We start from the raw sequence: 23,239 nt of genomic DNA, 5'->3' as shown, positions 1-23,239 counted from the left end.
CATCCAAGTTACCACGTGGTCATTAAGCTTGTACCTTCCGCCTCCCCCAGCACGGATGAGACGGCCACGGAGAACATCCTGAAGGCGGAGTTGACCATGGCGTCGCTGTGCGGCCGCCTGGGGCTGGTGACGCCGCGCGACGCCTTCATCACCGCCATCTGCAAGGCCTCGCTGCCGCCACACTACGCCCTGACCGTGCTCAACAGCAACACCTCCAGCCTCTACAGCAAAGGTCTGCCCCCATCTCCCTCTGTCTCTGTCTCTGTCTCTGTCTCTGTCTCTCTGTCTCTCTGTCTCTGTCTCTGTCTCTAGATCTCTCTGTCTCTGCAGAGGTCTCTCTCTGTCTCTCTGTATATCTGGCTTTGACTCAGCCATCAACAGCAAAGGTCTGCCTCGATCGCTTCTCTGTCTCTCTGTCTCTCTGTTTCTCTCTCTCTCTCTCGGTGGGTGGTTGTAATTGCCTGTGAATGTGAAGTGCACAACTCATTGGATTTACTTGTATTAAAGAAATGTGGTCTGCCCACTATGCTCCAGTGTTAGCCTCTCTATGTAATTAACAGTGTGGATCCTACGTCTACTACAGCCTGCTGTTTATATGAAAAACCCCAAGGATAATTAGCCATCAAAGGGCACACGTTTTTTACACCTTTTCATGCAAAACACATTCTTTAATTGCTTTTAATTCACACCGGCACACACTTCACGTCAATCACTTATGTAAAAAGCTTTTCACACAAACACACAGACACACACACAGACAAGCACACACACACAACCACACACAGAGACACCCCTTCCCTCATTAAACACTTGTATGCGCACTGATTAATGCACACACACACACACACACACACACACACACACACACACACACACACACACACACACACACACACACACACACACACACACACACACACACACACACACACACACACACACACACAGGTGCTTTAAAGGGAGTACACACAACCTTGATCTGCATACAAGCCAGAAGCGATGAAGGCCAAATTGTCACTGGGCCTGCGCTGTTTGTTTACCTTGACCTTAATTAAGCGGACTCCTATCAAATTGTCCTATTCATGATGCTATGCTCTGTGGATGTTCAAGAGCATGTTTGCAAACGCAAACATGCAAACAATGCCTTCCTTGTATTGACTGTGTGTGTGTGTGTGTGTGTGTGTGTGTGGTGACTGCAGCCTACTCCATCCAGGGCCAGACCGTGCAGATCATCAGTCCCTCCAGTGAGTCCCACCAGCAGGTTGTGGCGGTCGGACAGCCCCTCACAGCCCAGCCCCAGGGCACCGTGGTGGTGAGCCACACACACTCTCTCTCTCACACTCACTTAGGCACTTGACTCACGATGGAAAATGTTCTGGTAACATACCTGGATATCATTTTAATTAGCCCAATTTTTATTTTGTTTGGTTGTATGGTAATTTTAAGCGAATGTTAATTAAAGTAATCAGCCAGTGTCATTGTGAACATGTTATGTCTTCCCATTCTAACCTGGTTAGTGTTTCCTGATATCGGTTCACCTTAAAATACCCTACACTACATGACAACCTTTCTGACTCTATTCCCATGTCAGCTGGAGTGTAATTCCAGTTTTTGAGTCGTCCTATCACAAAGGAGAGAGAGCTAGGGATGCTAGAGCAGGGAAGTCTTCCTTGACATTGTGGATTGAAGGCAACAGTTAGTTGGAGCTTGAGTCGTCATATCACAGAGAAAAGTCAGCTAGTGCAGCTAAACAGCCGATAAGGAATCCCTGAGGTCCTCTGTAGCCAAGCAAAGTCATAAGGATCAATATTTAATACAATATGAAGCGGAAAAAGCTTCCATGAATTTTTGAAAAAACGTAAATTCACAGAGAGCTAAAACTTGCAATTGCTACTTTACGCCGTAGAACTGGGAAAAGATCAACGATTGCCAAACTTTTTTCTTGAAATGCAAGCCTGACTCCTCAAGAAACAGAAACAACTCGTGATAATCATGTTCGGGTTCATGTTTGACGTTGTATTCTGCTGTTTGCTGTCATGGTGAATGTCACGATTGCATTCACCCTGTATTTGCGGCTGTGCCTATATCACTGCTCCAGGGATTTTGTAAGGTCAATTTACATTGTTTGGAATTCAGTCAGTGCCGTCTTACTTTATTTTGTTTGGTACAGTTTTTTTATTAGTTGCTCGTTTTTATTAGATCTCCTATTTTCATGATATGGCTGCGTGTCTCTGCATGTAATTTCCATCCACTGTTGAATAAACAATGAACAGTGCCATTAAGTTAACAGGAGATAGTTCTTTATTAATCCCAGATGGGTAATTTGGATGTCGCAGCAGAAAGTACAGGATGTAGCAGAATTAAAATTATATAGAGAATAGAACTACAAAGATATACAGAAAATAGCTCCAGGCTCACAATGACAGTGATACAAAAAAATACCACATTTCTGGATGCAGTCATGGATTTTTTTCTCTGTACCACAGCACAGCTACATTTCAAGCTGTTTTAAAAAGGTCCTCTGGATCTATACATAACAAACACTTGAGAGATCTCCTATAAACAGTGGTACAGTAGAGTCTTCCCCCTTCCTTTTTGGCAAAGCTATACTCTCAGGAAGTGATCTCTCAGTGCCCGTTTGTTGACCCCATCCCTCTGTTGACCCAACTGAGAAGGCTGTCAATGACTCGCAACATGAGAAACATGAGCTTGTTTGACTGAAGACTCACACATGAGCTCAAGCAAATGTACCTTCCTCGGTTGACAAATTGTTGAAAGTCGATTTTAAAACAATGCGAATGGTTAACGGTTGCTTCTGACCACCTCAAAAGCAACCGTTAAAAATAGATAAATGCACGCACAGTTGCTGGGCATGGAGTGCCAGTGTCCCCTTTATAGACAAATATTACTGCAAGAAGGCCTTGGCCAGCGGGAAAAAGTGGAAATAAAAAGTCAGCAACGTTGCTTATGCTCCCAGTGCGTTAATTTAGCAAACACAAATCAACGGAAAACACCAATGGAAGACATTTGATCAAAGGTGAAAAGTTAACAAATAAATAAAAAAATATCAAGCCATAATACTATGTATTTACTGAACAATATTAATACAATAGTGTCAGTTATCTATATTATTTATTATATTATTACACCTCTAGCCCACTGCACCGTCCGTCAACGGATGCCGGAAGGCGTGGCTGACGGATGGGGGAGGAGTCTTTGCAGAGGCATCCATCAGCCACGCCCGAGCACACGCGATCTGATTGGATGACGGAAAAGTTGAACTTTTTTCAACGTCTTGACGGATCCAACGGAACGGATTGATCCAAAATGCATTGCGGCTCTGCCCCATTCAAAGTCAACGGGATCCGTCACAAATGCATGCAGTGGGCAAGAGGTGTTAGTTTAAATGTGTCCAAGTCGAGAATTCATCACAACAGCCTCCTGCAGTACCCCTGAGTACCACCAGCCGTACGTGTACCACAGGTCGAAGAACACTGGGTTAGGTAATCTAATGTGGTATCTACCTACTTTGTGTGTTTAATATAAGTCCTCCATAATTTAGAGCAACATAAGTGAAGCAATAGCAAAGCACTTGAAGGGTATCGATTGGGTATTGTGACGTGTCTGCATAGGGATGTACGCCTTGTATTGACTGTGTGTGTGTGTGTGTTTGTGTGTCTCAGTTGACTGCTAAGAACATCCAGTGCATGCGGACGTTGCTGAACTTGGCCCACTGTCACGGGGCCGTACTGGGCACCTCCTGGCAGCTGGTGCTGGCCACGCTGCAGGTAATACGCCCACACCCCCCCCCCCCCCCCCCCCCCCTCTATCTCCTCTCCCCATGCCCCGGCCTCACCCTCCTCAACACTACACGACGTGCTCCATGCAATGTATTCGCCATACACATGAGTTATTTGGATTAAGCTGTGCTGTAGGTACGATTTGACATTTGTTACCCGATTGTGTTTCTAATGCAAACCCACAACATTAAAGGGGTTATTCGGAATTTTGTACCATTGGGCCTGATTCCCAAGTTAGCCTTGGTGTTCTTTATCATTGGAGACAGTTCTCAACACATTTCATTCAGTCCTTCTTGTTGCAGAGTTCGCTCGTGCTAGCTAGGCTAGCGCACAGCAACGGGCGATACTAGCCTGCTTATAAAACAGTCTTACCCACTCCACAGTACACCCGAGGTAAATCAATTATAACGCCAGACTATGGATGTAAATGTCTGTGTTGATAGAATAATGTTAGAAATAAAACGAACCTCGCATTGCATGAATCATCGCATTTTGAGGGACTGCTTTCTCAGCAGCAGTGGAATTCAACCTAGGTATCAGTCCGCCGCTGCCGTAGCCTACTACCAGGCATATAACACTGCTGCTGAGACACAGCAAGTCCCTCAAAATGCAATGCAAGGTTGGTTTTATTTCTAACATTATCCTATCAACAGACATTTACATCCACCGTCTGGCGTTATAGTTGATTTGCCTCGGGTGTACTGTGGAGTGGGTAAGAGTGGGTTTATGTTTTATTAGCAGGCTTGTATCGCCCGTTGCCGTGCGCTAGCCTAGCACGAGCAAACTCTCCAACTAGATGGACTGAAGGAAATGTGTTGAAAACTGTCTCCAATGATAAAGATCACTAAGGCTAACTTGGGAATCAGGCCCCATGTCCAAAACAACCCTTTAAGTGGCACACATAACACCAAACACACCTAAAAGCTGTCTCCAGCAAGTGTGTTGCACCAACAGTGTCATTGCTTTCCTAATGGAGCCGGACCAGCCCTTTTAATGGTGTCTTGGCCCTGCTAACATCTGCCTCCCCCTCCCCCCCCCCCCCCCCCCCCAGCACCTGGTGTGGATCCTGGGCCTGAAGCCTGGCCTCGGGGGGGCTCTGAAGCCCGGGCGGGCCGCCGAAGGACCCAGCACCGTGAGTGTCTCACCGCTCTGCATCACTGTGTGTGGGGTGACTGCGTTGTCGGGCACCAAACCCTTCACCCACCCACACCTGTCTTTAGCCTTACAAACCGTATCGCCACGCACACCAGGGATTTCATTGATATCGTCGTATGGTCCCACGTAGGGCTGTGCAATTAATCAAATTTTGATCGTGATTTCGATTTTTTGGATAAACTAATATAATCAAATAAAAATATTTTTTGGTATATTTATTTTATTCATGATTTTTTTTTATAGAACAGCTGGATACATCTTTGCACATTATTTTCAATAAGAAAATGTGTATTTTTTTTAGGGGAAATTTCAAGGTTCTCAGTTACAAAGTGTTTTTTTGGAGCGAGATAATGAATAAATGCATGAAGTTTTCAAACTCGTTTGAATAATCCTGATTTCAATATTGACCAAAATTATCTTGATTTATGATTTTCTTTTTACATGATCGAGCAGACCTAGTCCCCCGTGTTCCCGTCCAGTGTGTGTAGAAAAATAAAAAGCTGTGTCGGCACAAGCTGTCCTTTGGCTTGGCTTGAGTCACGAGTCACGACAGCAGCATACGCTCACACCCGTGAACACACTGTTGTTGTGTTTGCCTAGGTGTTGACCACGGCCGTCATGACGGACCTGCCCATCATCGCCAACGTCCTCTCCAGGCTGTTTGAGAGCTCACAGTAAGCCCCGCCCCTTCATGGATAACGACCAATAGTCACAGCCTATTCTGTCATACCCTCTTTCTTGACCAATGGTTGAGGGCTGACGGCAGGGGGCGTGTGATCGTGGGCCAATGGTTTCGGAGCGATGGTTATGGAACAGTTGTTGGGCATGGGTTCTGTTATGTGTGCTTGAACCAGGGAAAGGTAGAAAAATGTGAATGACCAACATTGTCTGGTGATTTGATGTTCGAATGCCTTTTACATAGTCCTTTTTATTGGCTTCGATAAACCTTAAAATCACAAGCTGATCTGGGTTGAACACCAACATACTGAACCCCCGCTGGCACGCTGGGTTCAAGCGGTGATGTGTTTGTGTGTCTGTGGCCGGCAGGTACCTGGACGACGTGTCTCTGCACCACCTGATCAACGCCCTGTGCTCCCTGTCCACGGAGGCCATGGAGATGGCCTACGGCAACAACAAGGTTGGCACAACACAACACACCGCAAGCCCGCCCTCCCCGCCCACACGCCTGCTAATGCTGCTTACAAGAAAAATGACTCCAAATGGTGTTTTCTGGACGCGCCTCACCACTTAACGCTCCTTTGTGTTGTGTGCAAAGATTATACAGTGCTGGGAATAAATGCCATGCTCCCAGAAACCATTAGACTACAGTGCGATTTGCCCTTTTGGTAAAAGCACTGCTTTTCTTTTTTTACTACGTCGCTCACATTAATGTATCGGATCAAGGCAAGATACTGGGGTGATTAATACATGCTGCCGTGTTGTCCGCGCTTTCCCATCTAACGGTCCTCAAAACCTCAAGAAATCCAGTAAATCGTCACTTTGCTTTGACGTCTTGCACATTAATTTTGTGGATGTTTTCTTTTTTTATAGCACATTATTCAAAAACTCATTGAAAAGATATCAACCTAGTATTGATCTTCTTGTAATGATGTCTTCATGTAAATTATCATACATCGTAATAGGACGGTGTAATTGACCCATTCATCTGCAGTCTAACAGTCTATTCTGTGGTGTTGGATGAACTTTGGTGTACTGTTGTGTTTAGCCACAGCAGTGCACGAGATGCGCGCCTGCAGCACAGATGTACACAGCCAGCATTCCGCCAGATAGGTCAGGGATCTTCGTATATATATTTATTTGTGCTGTGTGTTTTTTTTTGTTGTGCCTCAGGAGCCCTCGCTGTTTGCGGTGGCTAAGCTGCTGGAGACGGGATTGGTCAACATGGATCGCATCGAGATCCTGTGGAGGCCTCTGACCGGTCACCTTCTGGAGGTAAAGTCTCTCTCTCGCTCTCTCGCTCTCTATTGCTCTCACTCTCTCGCTCTCGCTCTCTATTGCTCTCGCTCTCTCGCTCTCGCTCTCTCTCTGGTGGTGTAATTTTGCCAAACATATGTTTTCTTACTTGCATACTTTCTTAAATGTACTATTGATAGTCTGAAACAGTTTATAATGCCATAAAAGTATGGCTTTATTTGACAACTGGTGCTTATGACCAAACCGTGCCTTTCAAACCAAACAACAAGTGTTAATTTGTATATCTGTTTGTCTTGTCTAATTGTCTGACATAATGCTCTGGTCATCTTGTTCTTGATTAATGTTGGTCTTCATCTACAGACCGACTCCCTCCGTTCTGAAAGGTTGAATGTGTTTCACAAGTATAATGTGATAAAGTATTTTCTTCATCTTCTCTCCTCTTTCCTGCTTCGCATGTGTTTTACAGAAGGTAAGCTGGGGTCCTCTCCTGGACAATAAACGACTGCCCTGCTTTGCTCTCGTGCTCTCTCTCTCGCGCTCTCTCTCGTGCTCTCTCTCGTGCTCTCTCTCTCGTGCTCTCTCTCGTGCTCTCTCTCTCTCGTGCTCTCTCTCTCGTGCTCTCTCTCTCGTGCTCTCTCTCTCGTGCTCTATCTCTTTCGCTCTCTCTCACTCTGAATGTCTAAGTTCTTCAAGTTTTCAAGTCTAAGTTCAAGTTTCAAGTTCATCCTCCTGCCACTCAAACCCTTACCATGTTGAAAGCTTTGTGTTTTTCATACTCTGTATCTTCTTGGCTCAGAGGCATTGACCACATCTTGACCTGATCTCTTCAAATGTACACTATAGCCTGGGACTGTAGATGTACTACAGCTACAATGACCTCCCTCACACCAACACATTGAATCCTGCACATTGCAAAAATAATGATGCTGCCACTGGCCAGCAATGGATTGACTTGGTACCTGTTGGCTACTCTTAATGAGAAAACCTACAATACGTTTACTTTAAACCGTTATTGACTTGCACATCGATATCAACAGTGGTGGTATAGCTGAAGGCAAGCCAAAACAAACAGAAAAGATGATTATTTTTTTCTTCAGAGCATTGGAGCTCTTTTATGCTCTTCGGAGCATAAAAACTCAAATGCATCATTCAGATGTGAACCAGCATGTTTGTGTGTGTGTGTGTAGGTCTGCCAGCACCCCAACTCCAGGATGAGGGAATGGGGGGCGGAGGCTCTAACGGCGCTCATCAAGGCAGGTCTGGCCTACAAGCACGACCCGCCGCTGACACACAACCAGGTCAGTCCGTCCACACACTCACACTTCCGACAGGTCGTTGGCTGAAAGCTCCCCCTTGATGCAACGGGAACGCAAACATTTAAGGGTCCGTTGGTACGATTTGAGCGTTTTAAAGGAAAGGTTGGAAGAGGGCAATATTGTCGAACTAAACAATCAAAACAAGTCCCCTTTGATAAGCAATTGAGATACTGTTATATGTCTACGAGTAAGACCATGAATCATACTTTAAAGTAAAGGCGTGGTAGAATTAACTGATCCATTTCATCCCACTGAGAACCACAATATGCTTAGCTGAATGTACTTCTCTCGGCGTACAAAAGAAACCTAATAAATTCCGATCCTGGTTGCACGAGAGCTTTATTTACTTCTCCTTAAATGCGTATTATTCCTCGACAAAAAGGAAAGTATGTTTCGCCCGGCAGTGCAGGTCTTCTCTCGGCACACTCTCATATTGATCTAGCTCTTCCAGCTGCCAATTGAGTTGCATTTCATCCGAGTTCTCCAAAGAGCCTTGGAACGCTCACCTGCCTAGATCCATAGCCGTCTCTAGCAGGGTTATGGTCCGCAGTGCTTTTAAGAACATGGATTTGTATTGGGACTGGGGTACTAGCGTTCAATGCGTTCTGAATCGGTACTTTCGACAGCTCTTCTTCTTGGCTCCTGTCCGTCTCTCTTTTAGACCGAAAACAAAAAACACATTCATCTTATTTTTGACTTCTTGTTTGTGAGACAACCAAATATGTGGATGTCCGTATATTTATTTTTAACAAAATATAATTTTGTAAAAAAAAATAGATTTTTCCATGAATTTCAGTGCATAAACTAATTTAATCGAGGTGGTATACTTTTCGGGTTTCACTTAAAATGTGCCCAAGGGTACCTAGATGTACCCTTGTTACAAAAGCGCTATGTTTTTGCACTAGGTCGATGAACCTCGCCTCTTCCTTCTCTGTGCATAATCAGTACAGGCCCCTGTAGGGTTCTTCAGCCTCAAACCACATCCATTCATGACATCATTTCCCACCCCTTTTTCCTCAAATGTTTTCCCTCTCTTTCCCCGCCACCCTAGCGGGTGCAGCTGCTGCTGCTCAGCCCCTTGAAGGAGTTGTCCAACGTGCTGCACGCCGACATCAGGCAGAAGCAGCTGGAGAGTGTGTTGCAGATCCTCCAGAGCCAGGGGGACAGCCTGGGGCCCGGCTGGCCCCTGGTCCTCGGGGTCATTGGTGCCATCCGCAACGACCAGGGGTGAGTGCAGTTAGCGTGTAGGGGCGGGGGGGGGCAGAGGAAATCAGGAGGATTCTGGGAAGGGAGGGATGGCGGAGATAACCCGCCAGACCAGTGGTCTCTTTTAATGTGGGGACATTTCGAAGGGGTGTGTGTACCTACGTTATGTGTTGGAGCTTCAACGTGTGTTGGGAAGTGCTTCCGCAGTTTTTTTTGTTTTGTCACCGATACATGTGGAAGCCTCATGGCGGCTCTCGTCATTGGCTAGATATTTCCGTTGTGTAAATTGTAAATGATGTTCATACCATTATTGCTTACATTGAGCTACAAAAGCTAACTTGTATTGAATGATGAATAGACCTTTGGACTAGGTGATTCTCAAAATTTTAGTTTCAGAAAAGTTGACAAGTCTGCGTTTTCTATTGCTAATGTATGAGGCAATGCACAAGTTTCACACCGGCGCCATAACCTCTACGTTCTCCCTTGGTTCGCCCTCCCCTACACAGGGAGTCCTTGATCAGAACAGCCTTCCAGTGCCTCCAGTTGGTGGTAACAGACTTCCTACCCACAATGCCTTGCACGTGCCTCCAGATCGTGGTGGACGTGGCCGGCAGCTTCGGCCTGCAGAACCAGGAGCTCAACATCAGCCTGACGTCCATCGGGCTGCTGGTGAGATGAGAGCGATGAAGAGGGAACATGTGAACGCTAGGGGTAGCTGAGACACCACAGATCTAGTCGTAGTAGTAGAAGATGAAATAGAGGTGTTTGCGGGAGGTAAAGCCAACTGAATGGTTTTTGGTTCAATTCCCTATGTTCTCTCATTGGAAATTGAGCAAGCTAGGAGTGAGCCAGATACACTAAACCCCTAGACTGAGTACCCCCAGCCCATTCTGCCGGCGATTTGAATTCGCCCTGCAGAAGTGTCTGGAGAAGAGCAATACAATCTTTCCGCCTCCGATACGCTTTTGCGGGAGCCAATCACCGAGCTGGCTTTTCCCCCTGGCGCGCTATTGGCTGGTTTAACACAATGGCGACAGGGAAGCAACGGCAAGCAGCCAATTGCGTACAGAGTCATTTGAACTAGGCGCGTCGATCACGCCTCTTGTGCTGAAGAAAATGTCAGCAGCCTCCCCGGACCAACGAGCAATCTACGATTGAGCTTGGTCTGGCAATAGCCAGGCTACTAAACCCTTACTGCTCCTGAAGGACACGTATCATGTATCGTTCTGTAGACGCAAACTCCTGCTGAATCAGAAAAACCCGACAATATAGTTTCCACAGTGGTCAGGGGTTGAAAACTAATAGCGCCTGCAATGTGTTCCATCATCAACTCTGCGATGATTCCTGTGGTTCAAATGGTTGCCTTGGAGATGACCTACTGTAGGGCTTACACTGCTTTCGTGAACCTGCCTGGATGGTCAAAATGATGTGTTTGGTGGTTCATTGCAATATCTGACGAACAAACGCACTATGGAGAAGATAATATTCCTAGTGGCGATTTTATTCTTTTAGGATTGTTAGTTGTAAGCGGGCCAATAATTTTTTCTCCCAACACCCAGCCAGTATTGGTTCATTCAATGTTTTTAAACACCTTTTAAGCAGTCTTGCTGCCAAATCAATGTTGCATAATTCACAGCGCGCTGGTTAATTATCCTGGCATTCACCATAGATATTTCATACAAATACTGCACAGTATTGAAGACCTGCAAGACCCGTTATCGACCTTTGGTCTCATTGCTTTCCTTTTATTCACAACCCATGTGAGATTACATTATGGTAATAAGATACCGATGCTGCCTGAGGCCTTTCTCCAACCCCTTGCTTCAACGAATACCTCTCTTTTTCTAAATTAGTGTTTTTCAAATTCAGAGATGCGCCTCTTGTATTGAGCCGGTTGAGGGTTAGGCGTCTCGCTCAGGGACGCCCACAAGTGAGGCTGCGGATATAGGGGGGATCAAACCCAAAACCTTTCCTGGGCCTTAGGGAGTCAAACTCCCTAGCTTCTACAAGAATCCACCCCGCCTCCTGTCATGTGAACATTGCGTGCGGATGCCTGCGGCTCCCATTAAAATCTGCTTTTTTTCGGTTTATTTTCGTCCTTCGTCTCTCCTGTCCGCCTCCGCAGTGGAACATCTCGGACTACTTCTTCCAACGGGGGGAGGCCATCACCCTGGACCTGGAGCGGGAGGAGGCGGCGGTGCAGAAGCAGGCCCGGGAGCGCGGCGAGACCCTCAACCGGCCCTTCCACCCCGCGCCGCCCTTCGACTGCCTGTGGCTGTGTCTGTACGCCAAGCTGGGCGAGCTGTGCGTGGACCTGAGGCCCGCCGTGCGCAAGAGCGCCGGCCAGACGCTGTTCTCCACCATCGCGGCGCACGGCACGCTGCTGCAGCAGGCCACCTGGCACGTGGTGGTATGGAAGGTAAGGTCCGCGCCTGGACCTCCTGCAGCCCTCCTCCCTTTCGACGTTATCGAGGGTTTCTTGGTTTCAAAACGTTATCGTCGCCTCTTTTTGTTTGTATCGAGTCGGATCCCGAAGACGGAAGACCCGACTCGGTACAAACAAAAAGGGGCGACGATAACGGATTGAAACTACCCCTTTTTGTTTGTATCGAGTCGGTACAAACAAAAAAGGGGTTGACGATAACATTCTGAAACCGTGACAAACAATGAACACAAAACGATAAAGACAACACGGCAAACTCAGACAACAATCGACGGTGAACCGTTAAATGGTAAATGGACTGCATTTATATAGTGCTTTTTTTGGAACCAGTGGCCACCCAAAGCGCTGAACAGTATTGCCTGACATTTACCCATTCATGGAAGGCGACAGCCAGCTCGTCGGGAGCAGTCAGGGTGGGGTTCCTTGCTCTGGGGACACCTCGACACTCACTCAACGCTACTGCCGCCCGTTAAAAACAACGACGTTTGGTGGACGGTCAACGGATCGTGGCCTTAGGGTTTCCCCGGTGACCCGCGTTGTGTTCTACCGGCTCGCCAACTCTGAAACTCCGTCTCGCAGGTGCTGTTCCACCTCTTGGACTGCGTCAGGCGCTCCTCCACCACCGCGGACAAGGAGAAGATCGAGTCCGGCGGCGGGAACATACTCATCCACCACTCACGAGACACGGCGGAGAAGCAGTGGGCGGAGACCTGGGTGCTCACGCTGGCGGGCGTGGCGCGCATCTTCAACACCAAGAGATACCTGCTGCAGCAGCTCGGTGAGTGTGTTTCGCCCAGGGTCTTGTCTTAGCAGGGGGCTTCATCTGGTGAAGATGATATGACGCTTATACTGTGGCTTATAGGAAGGTCACTTGCCTATTGGGAAAAATATCTTGGATGTTGAAGAAGCAGGGTGCCTATTAGGGCTTTGACTCCGAACTTCGTTATTCAAATGTAATCCGAATATCAAAAAATAAATCAAAATTCGAACGAATATTAGGCAGCCCTTAATATTCGAACCTGTTATGGGCAGGCCAAGAGGGAGAGACGTCGGAGAACCCGACGCAGTCTATTCATAACATTGTAATGACCACGGAAGAGGCAGTGAATGAAGTATTGATTAGACAGTGATTTATTAGAAACCTAATAAACCGTTGGAACATGCAAGACCGGTAACCATAGCAACGCGGTAAACAAACCTCGCGGAGCCTAATCCAGGTCTTACTGAAGGCATTTAATGGTCAAAATATTATTAATAAATATTCGAAAATATTCAAATATTAATAAACAAACTAACTTCGAGTATGATTTTTGGGCAAAAGTCAAAGCCCTAGTGCCTATCTGGGGAAAGGTCTGTTGAACTTTTAGGAGGCAAACGCACAAATATCTAAAGTTATATCCGTGACATTTCCTCCTCTAACAACATCTTTGCCCTCTATTTTGTTGCCAGACTAAAATCGAGCAAAATAAATCACATTCAACTCTGCACAGTGGGTGCCACTACTGCACACACTTACTGTATTCTAATCTCTCCCTCTCGTTCGTTCTGTCTCTCCCTCCAGGAGACTTCTTCAAGGCCTGGGAGGTTCTGCTGGACCACATCCAGTCGGCCGCCCTCAGCAAGAACAACGAGGTCTCCCTCGCAGCCCTCACGAGCTTCCAGGAGATCCTGCAGATCGTCACGCCCGTCCGGGACTCGGACCGGCCCATGGACGCCCTGGCCTCCCTGGGGGTGCCCCCCGTGCTCATCGACCCCCTCTCCGCCTCCGGCCCGGGCAGACCCCTGGTGCGCTCCGACTCGCTGGTGGAGCGCCTGACGCGCTACAACGGCGCCGATCCGCAGGCCCCGCCCCCCGGCGAGGAGTCTGCGCTGGAGGACTCGGCGCTGTGGTGGTCGGCGTGGAACACCTGGTTCCGGACGGGCACGGACAGCACGCGGCCCCCGCCCGCCGCCGGCACCGGCACCGGCACCACCGCCTCCGCCGCCGCCGCCGCCGCCGTCCCCCCGGAGAAGCACTCGTTCGTGCCCAGCCAGCCCTTCCTCACGGCCCTGGTCCAGATCTTCCCGGCGCTCTACCAGCACATCAAGGCGGGCTTCAGCATGGACGACCTGCGCAAGCTGGGGGTGATCCTGCACGGGGCCGTGTCGGTGCCCATCAGCAGCGACGCCTCGCCCTTCATCCTGCCCTCCTACACCGAGGCCGTGCTCACCAGCCTGCAGGAGGCCGTGCTCACCGCTCTGGACGTCCTGCAGAAGGTAACGCGTCTTCATGGGGGCCCTCAAGATGAATACCTTTTCGGGGTCCCTCTTCGGAGGGGGGCCGATATCCATTTAATGTGAGGCCACCTTCCCATGGTGATGCTAACCCTACTGTTTTATTTGCTTTAATTATTTTCATAAATTGAGTATTAGTTATTGGTATGAACAGGCTTGAGCCTCCCAACACGCGATCACATGGTCGCACAGCTCAGATCCCTTCTGGTGCACTGGCCAGAGCAATTAAAATGACTTTCGCGCGTCTCGGGTTGGGGCTGCACCTGTGCCATGGGAGGAACGGCATCAGGGATGCAACGCGTTCACTGAAGGTCATCTTTCAGTGATCACCGCAACGCAGCTTTTTAAAACATGACAGGAGAGTGCGTGAGGTAAATTAGCTGTTTAATAGACTTCAGCGCTGAATAATTCTTCACTCAGGAGATTTGTGGCAGTAAGTGCTGCGTTGAAGTAAGGGGCCACTTGCACTTCAACTGAACAAAACACAACGTCCTTTTATCACAGAATTATTGTTTTCATCATTAGACATTTTTAGTGATGGACTTTCATTGATTCATATTAATCAATTTGATCATAAGAGGGCAAGCCTGCCCCGTTGGGATTGTGTTCATTCTTTCATTGGTTTTTCTCTCTCTCTCTCGCTCTCTCTCTCTCTCCCCCCCTCCCTCGCTCTCTACTCACTCCCTTGCTCATACTCTTTTTCTCTCACTTTCTCTCTCTCTCTCTCTCCCCCCCTCCCCCTCCCTCTCTCTCCTCACTCTGTTGCTCATACTCTTTTTCTCTCTTTCTGGCATGCTCTCTATCTCTCTATCTCCCCCCCCCTCTTTGTCTCGCTCTCTGCCTCTCTTTTTTTTCCCGTGTGACTCTCACTCTCTGTCTCTGTCTCTCTCTCTCTCTCTCTCTCGCTCCCCCCTGCTGCAGGCCATCTGCGTGGGCCCTGAGAGCCTGCAGGTCATGTACCCGGCTATCTTCCAGCAGCTCCTGCTCTTCGTGGAGTTCTCCTGCAAGCCGCCCCAGTACGGCAAGATGGAGACCAAGCACGTGGCCAATGCCAAATACAACCAGGTAGGGGGGGCTGGGAACTCAGTGGGGGTCCCCAGGGACCGGGAAGGGGAATAGGACACTTCCTGTTGAGCCCATCCCTCTCCCTCTCTCTCCCTCTCTCTCTCTCCCCCTCTTTCTCTCCCCCTCTCCCCTGACTGTCTATTTCCGTCCATGTACGCTGCGTGTGAGTCATGGTCCTTCTCCGTCCAGCTTATCGCTAAAGAAAACAACGTACCTCCGGTTCGCCGGTCAAGGCATCGCGTGCGTGCACATTCCTGCCCACCCACCCACCCACCCGCCCACACACACACACATAGAGCACAACGCCGAAGTGCTGGGCACTATCTGGGAGACACGAGATCTAGTAGATGTACGGCACTCTCCTTCTGATCCTTGGCAGAGGGCCCCCGATGGCGTGCCTTCAGATCACCACTCGTGTTACGGACTTCCTTCGACGCTGTTCCATAGCTGTTCCAAATGCCAGCAAGATGTACCTGTTTGAGTCATCAAGCTCATGCCTTTATCCCGAGCAGTGAATTGTAGCAACGTGTCATTAACGAAACCAGTAGGGGTGAGGCACACTGCGCACGGAGGCCTACGGGGAGACTGTGGATGTTTGTCAAGTGTCTTCGCTTCAAACACAAAAGAGAGGAACATCATTTCGTTTCCACTGGGAGAGAGCATGGTTCCTCGAGTTTGATTGCCTTATTCATTAGAAAACTGAATATCTTCAATCAAATTCTCCTCCATTGTTATTTCAACTTAGAAGTCTTTCCTCGTCTTGGGTGTTCAAGTTGTTTTTTTTTACCTCCCTCATTGTTCTCAAAAGAGCACAGAACATCCCATTTGTGTTTTTTTATTTGATGTATTTATTAATTTGTTTTTACGAACGAGTGTCTCTTCCAGCAGCTTCAGGGCTGACATCAGCTTTGTCTTGGCTCTACCTTTAACCCACTTGATGTGCTTGATAAGCAAACGAATGCTAGCGCTATACACGCTCCTGAGGACCCCTGTCCCGTTTGCCTCTGAGCCATGTAGGCCAGTTATCAATCACAAGCACATCCTTCACCGTGTGTGGACATGTGTTGGTTTGAGAGTGCGTGCAGCAGGTTTACCCAAAGCGCTCGGTTAAAGTCCAAAACAAGCTAAACAGATGTTCCTGATCGCTGGCTCCATCCGACAGTTACTCCTCAATGTGTTCAAGACCCATCCATCCCAGACCATAACCACCCCCCCCCCATTGCACATCTTCACTGTTTAATGGAGGTCTTCTCTCGTTTTGTGTTTCTCTGGGACTGACTCGCGGGACGATTTGAAATCATTTTAATAGATCCAACTGTTCGCTCCGGTGAGTTCCACCACATGACACAGCCCCCCAACCCCCCCCCCCTCCCCCCCCCCCATCTCTCTATTAGTATTGACCCACCACTAATCGCTCTGTATGGTCGCCTAGCTATATCTACCTCGCTATCCTCCCCGGGTAAAGGTTTGATTCACTGCATGGTTGGTAGGCTTCTGTTTTTGTGTGTCTCGCCTACATTGCTCACCCACTCACAGACACTAGTTTACCTCGGCTGCCGCCAACTTGCCGATGATGCGTCAACTGTTCCTGTGCACAGCTACACGTGTCCAGTGCTTTCCCCTCCCGTCTTAATTTTGGTTGTGTTTGGGTGGTGTCACATGTGCTATTTTGTTCCGTTGTGTTCTCGTTAGGGATGGGCGATAATGACTAGATGTAAATTAGGGTTGCTTGTTTTTATTGTTTGCAGCGCTGACTTATTCTGATTATGAGTAATGCATCCTAGAATTATCACACGATAATGTTTTGCTAAACTATGGTTGAATCCATATTCCCCCCCCTTTTTTAAAGTACATCATGAACATCCATGAAGTCCTTTTTTGCTCTGATATCATAGCTTCCATTTGTTCTTATGTGTAGTAAGATTTTCTATCAGTGGGATTTTTTCAAAACATGTGACATGGGTCGTATTTCATCAGTCCCATGTCCAGTGTCCGATAGTTATCATCATGATGTGCGTAATCCTTTCCTATCGCCCAGCCCTAATGGTCATGCCTAAAGACACACTTTATTACAGTGGGTTGTTGTAGCCATTGTTGCATTTATGATCATTATATAGCGGCAACAAATAAATAAATGAAATTGACCCTGTGGGAATAAAAGTAGATATCTGTAAGCGTCAAAGCTCTGCCCAGCCGGAGTGTGTCTTTTACTGCTGCTTTGAATGTGGGCTCTGACTTATAGCGAGAGACGAACTAACTCCCCTCCTCTGTTTGGACTGCGCTCCGTAACCGCTGATGTCTCCCGCTGCCTTCTGCAGGCGGAATGGGTGGCCTTAAACTACGTGCCCTTCGCCGAGCGATCCTTGGAGGTGGTGGTGGACCTGTACCAGAAGACCGCCTGCCACAAGGCCGTCATCGGCGAGAAGGTTCTGCAGAACATCGTCAAGGTATCGTCCGAGTTCAAGTTTGTTTATTTGTCAAATGCACAATATAACAGGCAAGCAGTCACAGCTGGCAATGACACGTTTGTGTCCCAAGCTCTCCTTAACATGTCCTCTGTAATCTCGGGACTGAAATGTGGAAATCTCTGAACTATAAGGTTCAGATTATTTTATCTTTTGGTCTTTTACAATGTTGCTCTTCCATTGGCTACCTGGGCTGCTAATGTAGCCATTGCTCAGCATCAACCATCCTGCCTGTATCACCTGATAAGCAGTAAGCCTGAAGGTTTCTTCTGCCCGAGCTACCATGTGCACAGTGGCTTGCTATAACATAATCTAAACTGAAGTGTGTCTTATGTTGAATGTATCGCCCGGGTATTACAGTGTCGGCTCTTCCGTCCTAACCTCTTCTAATGCATTGGCATTGAGAGTGAATACTTTAGTGGTGCTCTTAGACGCGGCTGCAGGAAAGCTGCAGGCTTCCCAGAACCGTAAAGTAGGAGGCCTCAAAGTGTTCTGATAGGTAAACGGTAGAAGGTGAAATAGAGAGCAATTGAGTGAAAAATGAAACCTTTCCAAGTGTTAGCTAACCCTCAATTGAGGCGAATGTTGACCTTTTATTGACTCAAATATATGAAACATTGTACGCTCTCTCACTCTCTCTTCCTCTTCTCATCCGAACCGCGCCCAGACCCTGAGGATCCCTCTGGGTCTGAAGTACTCCTGCCCGTCGGAGAGCACCTGGCAGCTGGCCGTCTCGTCCCTGCTCAAGGTGCTGTCCATCGGGCTGCCGGTCGCACGCCAGCACTCCTCCTCCGGGAAGTTTGACGCCATGTGGCCGGAGCTGGCCCACGCCTTCGAAGACTTCCTGTTCACCAAAAGGTGCGTTTCCCACGCGGGACCCCGCGGACGGAGTGTTTTTAGATAGAGGGGCAGGGTGGGCTTCTAGGGGCGAGGGTCAGCAAAAGGGGTTGTGGGTTTGAAGCCCAAGGGCCACAGTCTACCTGTAGACCTGTAACCTACTTCTTAGTGAAAGAAAGTTAATGCTTACTCTGGGTAAATAAGTAAATGGTAATTCTAGAATACTTGAAGTTCTTCTTGATGTTTGGAGCAGCTTGGTGATGGCTCTTGTGCGTGTGTCGGTCCTTCTACAGCACCCCTCCGGATAACTTATCCATCCAGGAGTTCCAGAAGAACGAAGCCATCGACGTAGAGGTAAGGACCCTTACTTTTGTGACCCGGTTCAGCCCTCTGCTCTGATGCTGGTGCCTGCGTTGATTCTGATGCCCTCTCTGCCCTCTCTGCTTCGGCCAGGTAGTGCAGCTGATCAGCACGGAAGTGCTGCCCTTCGCTAACTTCATCCCCAAAGACTTTGTGGGCCAGATCATGACCATGCTCAACAAGGGCTCCATCCACTCACAGTCCTCCTCCTTCACGGGTAAGTGAACGGCGCTCCTCGTGGTACCATATGACATGTAGCTCACTGTAATCTCAAGGCTCGGCTATGGTTCCACGTCGACGCAACGTCCACGCAGACGCTTCGACGCAGTCCTGAACCTGTTTTGGTTCTGCGTCGGGTTTCAGTGAGCGGACCAATCACAGCCCTTGCTGCTGCGTCAACGTGGAACCATAACTCGCCCTTTTTAATACGCTCACGCTAAAGCTCCAGAGTTCCCTCTTGCAGAGGCGGAGATCGACGTGCGGATGCGGGAGGAGTTCTCCAAGGTGTGCTTCGAGACGCTGCTCCAGTTCTCCTTCAGCAACAAGGTGTCCACCCCCCAGGAGGGCTACATCTCCCGCATGGCCCTCTCCGTGCTCCTCAAAAGGTCCCAGGACGTGCTGCACCGCTACGTGGAAGACGAGAGGCTCAGCGGCCGCTGCCCCCTGCCCAGGTATGGCTTGGTCCACCCCCCCCCCCCCCCCGCAGATTTATCTGTAAGTGGCGTATCCTCGAAATGAACCGCTCGCTACTCTGGGTAATGTAGTCCAGAGTACACTGGCTCCCAGCGAGGGGACCAGGTGGGTCGTTGATCTAACCACGATGAGAGTGGTTAGAAATGTTGTTGATTAGAAGCATCCGTTCCCATTCTGTTTTGTGGTATGTGGTATTCCCATCGTCGGTATGCTTCAATTATGAAAAGGGGATACGATATTGAAGAGCGAAGACATGGGGAATGTTATTCATCCATTCTGCCACGGTAATGAGATAATGTGTTTTGTATTGTTTATTCATAATTTCAACACCCAGTGAGAAATTAACTGGAGTCTTAAGGAATTTCTAAATGCATTTCTTTGGTTCTTCGTTATCGGGGACCTGCTGTTCTGTGTTCAGCTCACAGTGGTGCTTTCCGTCCGTCTGTCTGTTCTTTTCAGGCAACAGGTGACCGAGATAATCTTTGTCTTGAAGGCGATCAGCACTTTGATGGATTCACTGAAAAAGACCCAGCCGGAAAACGGTGAGTTTGAAATTGGCCATCGAATTAGGTTGATGTGGAGAACGGTTAGAGGCGACAGAGAAAAAGAGTGAAAAACACATTTTCAGATAAATATGCCATCGCACAATAGGAACCGATTTTCAAAATGCTTTTTATTTGTGAACGCCTATTCGTGTCTATTTACCCAATAAGGTCGATCGCCTGATGGGAAATTTTCAATAACAAAAAAAACTCGACAAAGAAATATAGTTTTGAACCGTCCTTGAACAAATCTTTTCTGTCCTACACAAAGGAAGAGAAAAAAAACACCACAATCCCATATGCTCAAGTCAATTTTATCAAGGAAGTGTTTTGATTGCTTTCGATTCACAATTCATGTTCTCCTCCCCCCTCCTCCTCCTCTGTCTCCTCCTCCTCCCACCATCCTCTCCCCCTTCCTTCACCTCCTCCTCCTCTTCCCCTTACCTCACCTCCTCCTCTTCCCCCTTCCTTAACCTCCTCCTCCTCCTCTTCCCCCTTCCTTCAACGACTCCTCCTCCTCCTCTTCCTCCTCCTCCTCTTCCCCCTTCCTTCCTCCTCCTTCACCTCCTCCTCCTCTTCCCTCTTCCTTCTCCTCCTCCTCCTCCTCTTCCCCCTTCCTTCAACTCCTCCTCCTCCTCCTCTTCCTCCTCCTCCTCTTCCCCCTTCCTTCCTCCTCCTTCACCTCCTCCTCCTCTTCCCTCTTCCTTCTCCTCCTCCTCCTCCTCCTCCCCCTTCCTTCTCCTCCTCTTCCCCCTTCCTTCTCCTCCTCCTCCTCTTCCCCCTTCCTCCTCCTCTTCTCCCTTCCTCCTCCTCCTCTTCCCCCTTCCTCCTCCTCTTCCCCCTTCCTTCTCCTCCTCCTCTTCCCCCTTCCTCCTCCTCCCCCTTCCTTCTCCTCCTCCTCTTCCTCTTCCCCCTTCCTTCTCCTCCTCCTCTTCCTCCTCCTCCTCCTCTTCCCCCTTCCTCCTCCTCCTCCTCCTCCACCTCCTCTTCCCCCTTCCCCCTTCCTTCTCCTCCTCCTCTTCCCCCTTCCTCCTTCTCCTCCTCCTCCTCCTCCCGCTCCTCCTCTGTGTGCCTGGCCTCCAGTGGACGGGGGTATGTGGGCCCAGGTGATTGCCCTGTACCCCACCCTGGTGGAGTGCATCCCCTGCTCCTCGTCAGAGGTGGGCCTGGCCCTGAAGGAGGCCCTCGGGCCCTTTAAAGACTTTATGCAGCCCCCCGTCTCCAGAATCCACAACGGGGAGTCCTGACCAGGCTAGCCCGGCTTTTCTACCCCGTGGGCGGGCGCTGGTTGGCGTTTCTGTTTCCTTTTCTCCAACGGAGCATTCATGAATGTCTTTCTTGACCCGATCCCACACTGGCTCATCCGCTCTTACACACACCCACACAGGTACACATACACACACACACACACACACGCGCGCATACACACACACATACGCACGCGCGTACGCACGCGCGTACACACACACACACACACACACACACACACACACACACACACACACACACACACACACACACACACACACACACACACACAGGTATACACTAATACAGGTACACACACATTCACTCACACACAAACATACGTGTGCACACAAACACACACATACAGGTATACACACACACTCGCGCGTGCACACATACACACACACGCACGTGCAAACATACACACACACAGGTAAATACACACACACAGACACACAAACTACCCACGTCATGTGGACAGACTCTGAATCCGAAGTGACCCGCGGTCATGTCAGACGTGAACCCTGCTCTTACCGCTCTGACATCTGATGACTTGATCTACTAAAACACCGAGGACCCCGCCTCTCTCACTCCGACGCACACACCGAGGAAAGAAACTCACTCCAGCAAACCCCAGTCATGGTGACAGAAACAAGAGAAACGCTGTGTGTCCTTTGGAGAATTGTTTTATTTTTTCCTAACTGAGGAAACTATGTACAGTGTGTGGTGTGGTGGTCATGATGTAATTAAATTAAAACAAAATTAATAATAATGATAATAATAATGATACTTGGGCTTTACTGACTGAACAGACTTTTGCACCATTTTCAACCATGTGGGATTTATGCAAGAGTAAAAAGCAGTGTTTACTGTCACATTCCATGTCGTCATTGGTCAGCCATTGGAGGAAGGGATGTTCTTGTCTGCGTAAAATAAATGGGACAGTTCTACAAACAACTCGCCATGTTTGCTTGATTGTGAACTATTGCTCTTTGTTTGGCTGTGATGATTTGCATTCATAGCCACCTCCATCAAAGTGTTTTTATTATTGCAATTGATATTATCAATGGAAAATGCAGTTTAAAAAGAAATCTCATGAATGGAGCAATTTATAGTTTGGCAGTGTCCATTCGCAGAGGGTATTCACTAATGGATTTAACCTATGGTTGTTTGTATGATGATTTGCATACCGACGTGTTACAATAACACTGATATTCATTTCATCCGAGAAAGATAATGAAGGTGAATCAACATCCAAACACTGTGAACAATATACAACATTTCAGTAGTACGGCATAATATTGCAACATCTTATTAAATAAAATATATATATAAATGCATGCATTATTGGATCTTTTTTACAATTGGTCTGGAGAAAAATATTTGTACCTTTCCCCGTGTAATCAGCACTGAGGTTAGGATTTAAACTCAGTGGATTCCAAGTATTACAGGTATGCGTACCGCGGATCTCGTCATGCAAAAATATAATTCACCATTGGATTTTCTACACGCATCATTTTCAAGCTGGACATACGGTAGTATAACGAAGCCAAAGGCGGGCGTGGATGCTGTTGTCTTTCAGGTCATGTGAGGGAAAGGACCGCGGGTTGTCTGGGTGAGCTGGGGAAAACGGTGAGAGGAGGAGGAGAAAGAGGGAGGTCTGCTTTGGGCGGGGTTTCCTCTCGTCTAGTATTTCAAGTCTGCTCACTGAAGAAGGGGAAGAATCTGGTGCAAGGACTTGTGGGAATGTTGCTGTTCTATCGGAGCTGAAGCCGAAGTCATTTTATGTTGAGGGAATTTTTTATTTTTTGTACATTTCTTGCGTTCTCTCGATGATTTTTCTTCGCGTGTCCCGAATCCTGTGGTGGACCATGTACTGGCTGAGGTAGTAGTTTGTGCT

General features: G+C 48.3%; 1 protein-coding gene across 2 annotated transcripts in view; it reads left to right on the top strand.

Moving 5' to 3' along the window:
- Positions 1–22,720, top strand: part of LOC130388715 (protein MON2 homolog) — a 45,138-nt gene extending 22,418 nt beyond the window's left edge. Inside the window, exons 14-35 of one of the 2 annotated variants that reach the window (XM_056598193.1) lie at positions 51–232; positions 1,200–1,312; positions 3,684–3,788; positions 4,852–4,932; positions 5,556–5,629; positions 6,003–6,093; positions 6,807–6,908; positions 8,078–8,188; positions 9,258–9,433; positions 9,919–10,081; positions 11,538–11,831; positions 12,435–12,633; positions 13,417–14,111; positions 15,051–15,194; positions 16,504–16,521; positions 17,513–17,641; positions 18,327–18,517; positions 18,790–18,850; positions 18,950–19,073; positions 19,320–19,527; positions 20,009–20,091; positions 21,175–22,720. In XM_056598193.1, coding sequence (XP_056454168.1) covers positions 51–232; positions 1,200–1,312; positions 3,684–3,788; positions 4,852–4,932; positions 5,556–5,629; positions 6,003–6,093; positions 6,807–6,908; positions 8,078–8,188; positions 9,258–9,433; positions 9,919–10,081; positions 11,538–11,831; positions 12,435–12,633; positions 13,417–14,111; positions 15,051–15,194; positions 16,504–16,521; positions 17,513–17,641; positions 18,327–18,517; positions 18,790–18,850; positions 18,950–19,073; positions 19,320–19,527; positions 20,009–20,091; positions 21,175–21,338 — 3,508 coding nt within the window. In that variant the 3' untranslated portion in view covers positions 21,339–22,720. The remainder of the gene's footprint in view (positions 1–50; positions 233–1,199; positions 1,313–3,683; positions 3,789–4,851; positions 4,933–5,555; positions 5,630–6,002; positions 6,094–6,806; positions 6,909–8,077; positions 8,189–9,257; positions 9,434–9,918; positions 10,082–11,537; positions 11,832–12,434; positions 12,634–13,416; positions 14,112–15,050; positions 15,195–16,503; positions 16,522–17,512; positions 17,642–18,326; positions 18,518–18,789; positions 18,851–18,949; positions 19,074–19,319; positions 19,528–20,008; positions 20,092–21,174) is intronic. The other variant, XM_056598194.1, reaches the window with a different exon arrangement.
- The last annotated feature ends 519 nt before the right edge of the window (positions 22,721–23,239 follow it).

This window comes from Gadus chalcogrammus, chromosome 9 (assembly GCF_026213295.1).
Source record: "Gadus chalcogrammus isolate NIFS_2021 chromosome 9, NIFS_Gcha_1.0, whole genome shotgun sequence".
NCBI classification, from domain to species: Eukaryota; Metazoa; Chordata; class Actinopteri; order Gadiformes; family Gadidae; genus Gadus; species Gadus chalcogrammus.
Note: the sequence above shows the minus strand (reverse complement) of the source record. Positions and strands in the feature narration are given on the sequence as shown.